The 6,242-nt window shown below is 42.9% G+C and overlaps 1 protein-coding gene across 1 annotated transcript; it reads right to left on the bottom strand.

Moving 5' to 3' along the window:
* Window positions 1-2,243: 2,243 nt before the first annotated feature.
* Window positions 2,244-3,182, bottom strand: LOC143165295 (olfactory receptor 6B1-like). The gene is given in 5 exon segments (XM_076348754.1): window positions 2,244-2,379; window positions 2,381-2,474; window positions 2,477-2,762; window positions 2,764-2,897; window positions 2,900-3,182. Coding segments are annotated over 5 exon segments (933 nt in total).
* Window positions 3,183-6,242: the final 3,060 nt, after the last annotated feature.

Below are 6,242 nucleotides of genomic sequence, written 5' to 3'. Positions count from 1 at the left end.
TCATGGGTCCTCCATGGGCTGCAGTTCCTTCAGGAATAGCCATCTGCTCTGATGTGGGTTCTCCATGGGCTGCAGGGAATATCTGCTTGGGCACCATGGACCACCTCCTCCTCCATCTCTGATCTTGGTGGTCCCTCTGTTCTTTCTCACTCTTGTCTGGCATTGTCTGCCCTTTCTGGAACATGTTTTCACAGAGGCGCCACCAGCTTGGCTGATGGGCTCAGCTGTGTCCTGCAGTAGACACATTGTGGAGCACAGGGCAGCCCCTGGCCCCTCCTCACAGAGGTCACCCTTCAACCCCTGCTACGAAAACCTGGACATGTATACCTGGACTGTTAGAAAGAATGGTGATCTAAAGGGAATATAGAAGGGAATATAGTTTAAATTAATATTTCTCATACTAATTTTACCATACCTAAGGGGATCACAGGTCAGCTTTCTAAGTTTATGACTCATACCTAGGATCTTTCTACAGCCCTTGGAAAGAAATAAGCACCTCCAAAGAGTGACTTGCCTATCCTGACTGAGTTACATGTCTGGGAATGAGACAAATCACATATGGAAGAGGTGTTTGTGGCTTTCCACTGACTTCTGAGGAACCCCACATTCCCAGCATTGGCACTGCTTTTCTTATGAGTCTTATGAGGAGCGGCTGAGGGAACTGGGACTGTTTAGCCTGGAGAAGAGGAGGCTGAGGGGAGACCTCATCGCTCTCTACAACTACCTGAAAGGAGGTTGTAGCGAGGTGGGGGTCGGTCTCTTCTCCCAAGTAACAAGCGATAGGACGAGAGGAAATGGCCTCAAGTTGCGGCAGGGGAGGTTTAGATTGGATGTAAGGAAAAATTTCTTTACTGAAAGAGTGGTGAAACATTGGAACAGGCTGCCCAGGGAAGTGGTGGAGTCCCCATCCCTGGAAGTATTTAAAAGACGTGTAGATGAGGTGCTTAGGGACATGGTTTAGTGGGCATGGTGGTGTTGGGTTGACGGTTGGACTCGATGATCTTAGAGGTCTTTTCCAACCTCAATGATTCTATGATTCTATGATTCTTTCTCAGGTGGCTAAAGTTAGCAGAAACAGTGGCCACCACTGGCACCTATAGTGCTCAGGTTCCTCCTGATCCCCAAATAATTGGTGAAGGGACAGTGACACTACTGATGGGTTTAGAATGAGGAGCTCCCTATTTTTGTCCACAAGGGACCCAAAACACCTTCCACCGATTGCATTACAAGCTTTCAGCTGTCAAATTTAGGTGAGGTTTGACCTATGTTGTACTATAGTGAGCAAAGATTCATGTCACTTTATTTTAGACATGTAAGTGATGCCTGAAAGTCTAATTGATACCATCAATCTTCAGGTGAGATGAACGTTCTCTTCTTGGCAAAGCCCTTTTCTTTCCATGAGCTTCAAAGGTAGCCCTAGCTACTGTCATGACAACAGACACTGACCTTTAATTTTCACACTCCTTTCTATAGAGTCACTATAGTGGTACGGATGTCTTTATCATCTTTGTCCCAAGGGAAGCATTGCCAGCATCCACACTGTTAAAGGTGGCTCCTAAGGAAGCAGTACCCGACCTCTGGACTTGTGGCGCAGCCTGGCTCTCACCCACACTGCCACAAGCTCCCTCTGGCATGGGCAGGCAGAACACAAGCATCCCATGACACAGGAGAAGCACTGGGACATCTATGACATCTTCACAAGGTAGGCAGAAATTACCTGTGCCCTAGGAGAGACCTACACGCTTTCAGAGCAGTAGTAGGCACAGTCCAGGGAAGCATCCCCACAGCACCTAAAGGACACTGTATCTCTACATTCGGGCAGCTGAATCCTGCCACACCACACGACTCTTGGCCAGGGTCCTTTTCTGTGGCCCATGTAGCCATACCCATGTCGACACACAGGGCCATTCTGTGTGCCATCTGTCTGTAGCCATAAGACACATTTTTTCTTCTTGTGGCTTTTGATCTCTAAGTGACTGAAATAATATGAAAACATGACAATGCTGTTTTGAGTTTAATCAAGATTATTTTGGGGTGTTTAAATTTTGGTTTTACAGGGGTTTTTTGAGGAAGTCCAAAACCCCATATTTTTTCCCCCAAACAACCACCCAGCTCCACTTGTGACTAGGCTAATTGCTACAACAGTGACCATATACTTGCTGTGGAAATCACTTCCGATGCTTTATATTTTTATAGTTTGGCCCCCAAAACAAAAAGCCCCACAAAGCATAGCTCTTGATATGTCATCTATATAAATCCATAAATACCTGGACTTCTTTCCCCAGGGCTCCTCTGACTTCGTTGTTTCTTAAGGTGTAGATAAGTGGATTCACCATGGGTGTCACCACAGTGTAGAAGACAGAGAACAGCTTGTTAAAAGTAAGTTTTTGGTAACATGTAGACAAGAATGAGAGTTGAATAGAAAATAGTGACCACAATGAGGTGAAAGGAGCTTGTGGAAAATGCCTTTTGCCTCCTGTAGCTGAAGGGATTCTCAGGATGGTGATGATGGTTAAAATACAGACAGCTACAGTGAAAAGAAAGGGCAGTGTTGTACATGTAGCAGACATCAACGATGTTCCAACTTCTATCAGAAATGTGTCACTGCAGGAGCATTTTATCACAGAGGATAAATCATGGAAGAAATGGTCAATCTCAGTGCGATCACAGTACACCTTTTGTGACATCAACAGTGTGATAACAAAGCTGATCATAAAACCACCTACCCAGGCCCCTGCAGCTAGTGCTATGCAAAGCTTTACGACTCATTAGGGTGACGTAATGTAAAGGTTTGCATACTGCTAAGTATGGATCATAAGACATCACTGCCAGGAGATAACACTCTACCCCAACTAGAAAAGCAAATACAAAAATCTGTGTCATGCAGCTGCTGTAGAAATACTTCTGTCACCTGTCAGGAAGCTGGCCAGCAGCTTGGGCAGGATGGTGGAGCTGTAGCACGTCTCCAAGCAGGACAAGTTACTGAGGAAGAAGTACACTGGGGAGTGGAGATGCTGATTAGCCACCACCAACACAAGGATGAGAATGTTCCCCATCATTGTCAGCATGTAGATCACCAAGATGAGCAGGAAGAGAGGAACCTGAAGGTTAGGTAAATCACCAAATCCCAGGAGAATGAATTCTGTAACGTAGGTTTGGTTTTGCTTTTCTGTAGCTGACATCACGCTGAATCGTGGGGAAAGCAAATACTAAAATGTAATATAAAAATTAAAAAACTGTTTTGCATGCGTGGCTGTAAAGATACACTACTCAACTTAATTCTTGGATCCAATCTCTATGTCTTGATAACTTATTTAAAATTCCAACTCTTAAGGCATTTCAGCAATATTTTCTATGAAAAAACAAATTGTCTTCTCTGTTTTAATCACTGTTGGTATGCCTCAGGGACAAGACAGTTTTCTTCTTTTCTAAGAAGTATGGACGATTACATGACATTTTTTTGGCTCAGTGACCTGGCTTGTTTCCCTGTCTTGTAGAGGCATACCCTAATTCTTAATTTTTGTGCTCTGGATATACATTTACATACTTATGCAGATCACCCAGCTACGCCAACATGGGGAAAGGTGTTCCAAACTGCCTACACCTAAACTATGGCATTAGCTTGCAGTCACATCAGATCAGTTTCTGCAACCAGACAATCTTCATACAAGTTTTCTTATATTCTGCATCTTGCGTGATCCAGTGGATTTACAAGGTAGGGGAATTTTAGGCGTGGGGAGGACTGCCTATGCAGTTTGTTCAGTTTGTTCAATGCCTCGTCACTTAAAAAATATTGGGACATTCGGAAAAAGCTGTGACTGACATAATAAAATCATGTCAGTAACTGATGAGCTTTACAGTTCAGCACATGGGCAATTATTTTCACTGATAGAAAAAACCAGAAAGTCAGAAATTAATCTTCTCATCAGTTCTTCATTCACTTTCTTCCCAAGTCTGCACACTCTCCTTTGTCAGGTTTACCTCCATGGTAGTCAGTTACAGACTGGGGTCTCGCAGACACCTGCCCACATCACGTTGTGGGATGCAGCATGGATTCTGCAGGCTGTCTTCTCTTTTCGTCATCTTTATATGAAAGCCAAGAGCTTGATCTTCCCAAGATGTTTGCTTTGTCTTTAATAAACCTCCATACGTACTGGAGCCAAGATGAACTCAAGAAGTCCCTCATGACTCATTCTATGCTCATGAGTATGAACACAAAATGTCCTTTGATAGTTTTACTAATGGAAATTTTAAATAATTTATCCATTGAGTAGAACCTTCCCAATAACATTCTTGATTAAGCTTTATAATATATTAATACTGCACTGAAATTTACTAATGAATTTTGCTTTCTCCATCCCATGCACATATTATTTCCAACTATATTCCATTTTCCAAAGGCATCTAGATACCTAATGAACGTACTGTGAGCTGGGTGTTTGTTATACTGAATAAAAGGGGACTGTACCACAACCCACTTGAATGGTGTCTTTACAACATGCCTTTGATGCAGGCACTCATGTATGGCGTGAGGGCATGCAGTAGCATTTCAGAGAACAACCTCTGCTGGGCCAAACCACAACTGGTGCTTTCCACAGTTGGATTTCTGATCTGAAGCAGATGATGAGGCGTACTACTGTGTCAATATTGCCTGAGTTCCCTCACAGGAGGACCTGAAGCAAAGTTCCAGAAAGAAGAAGAGAAACATGGAAATAGGTGTGCTGTGAGGTTTATAAGAGGGACCAGTACCCTGGGGTGAAAGACAGAGTAGGCCAAGTTAATGGTGCAAACAGACTGACTATTAACATGGATGCCAAGTCAATGGTACAAACAGACTTAACATGGATGCCCTGGCAGACACCAAACCCTGAAATGCTTTCTTCTCAGTCTACACCAGAGGGAGAGTTCAGCATGGTTGGGGCTAGGCCCCAGATCTCTTGAGTGCTTTTGCCACTTGGCTTCAGTGTCAAACACATCACAAATATCAGGCAGAAGATAAAAATGGGGCAGAAATTCAAAAAAGTTGAAGTGTCATATTTTTTCCTATAATTAGGTCTTCAATTTTTTGTCTGACAACAAACTGAAATGATTCCAATAATTAAGTTGTTCACATGCAGCATGCATCTTTTTAGCAATGGTTGTGTTTTCTGCACCTAGCACTGGTGGTCTAGGAGTGAGAAGACAGTGCCTAACACGAGCATCCAGTGTCCTGTCAGATGCACTAGGGTCAGTGCACTTGTCTGACGGACCTGTTGTTATTGATGTTGCCTTCCTAAATTAAAGGGAAAAAACACACCTATTTGTTGTTACTGCTGAGGGTCAATGGACACTTCTTTCCCAGTGTGAATAGCTGTTAATTTCCCAAACACTGAACACACCTTTTTTATCCGTGATAAACAACTTTGCAAATAATGAACTGAGTCCTCATGAGTAATTGACATCCAAACTCAAGCATCTAATTTTAGATGTCTCCAATTCAGGTGTCTGCTGAGCAAGGAGCTTAATTAAATTGCCAGAAAATATCAGAACTCCGGCTATTATTCCAGAAGGGTCTCCCATAGGTCCTATGCCATACCATTGTTGTGAGCATGTCTGTGTACCCTAGAGTATATGAAATGGTATTTGGCTCCTTTCCCTGGCACCTGAATCCCGCTGTAGGTTGATCAGCTGAACAGCTCTCCAGGCCATATTGACCAAATCTCCACAAACTATAAATGGGAGCTTAAACATCACAATCGTGTACAGGCCTACACAGTAGAAACTGCAATGTTAAGTGTTTGATTCTGGGTCTAAGTGCAGGGTTCGGCTACTTGAACGTAGATCTTATTCTGTCTGAGGTTTCTGCAGACTGACGGCAGATGTGACACAATACCTACAGTAGACCTGCATCCTTCTTGAGCAAAATGCAGGCAAGAAAAGAAACACAAATGAACCTAAAATGACATTGGACACATAGGTTTAAGTAAAAGAATCCAATTTTCAATACACATAATATAGCTTGAATTTCATGGAAGACAAAAAGCTCCATGTGAAATGAAGTTAACTTGAGTTTATTCGGTGTCAAATTTGGCCAGATGAAGTCTTAACCTTCAGGTTCAGGTGAGCAGAAATCTCATTTTGTGGTTATGTGTTCTTCTTTGAGTTTATCTTTGTAAAGATTTCCAGCTATTTCCAACAGGTAAAGTGAGAAGCTCTTATACAGCTCTCTGAAATTCCTTTTCTGTACAGCCTAAAAGCATTGA

This window comes from Aptenodytes patagonicus, chromosome 10 (genome assembly GCF_965638725.1).
Source record: "Aptenodytes patagonicus chromosome 10, bAptPat1.pri.cur, whole genome shotgun sequence".
NCBI lineage: Eukaryota > Metazoa > Chordata > Aves > Sphenisciformes > Spheniscidae > Aptenodytes > Aptenodytes patagonicus.
This window is presented reverse-complemented; position numbering and strand designations above follow the sequence as displayed.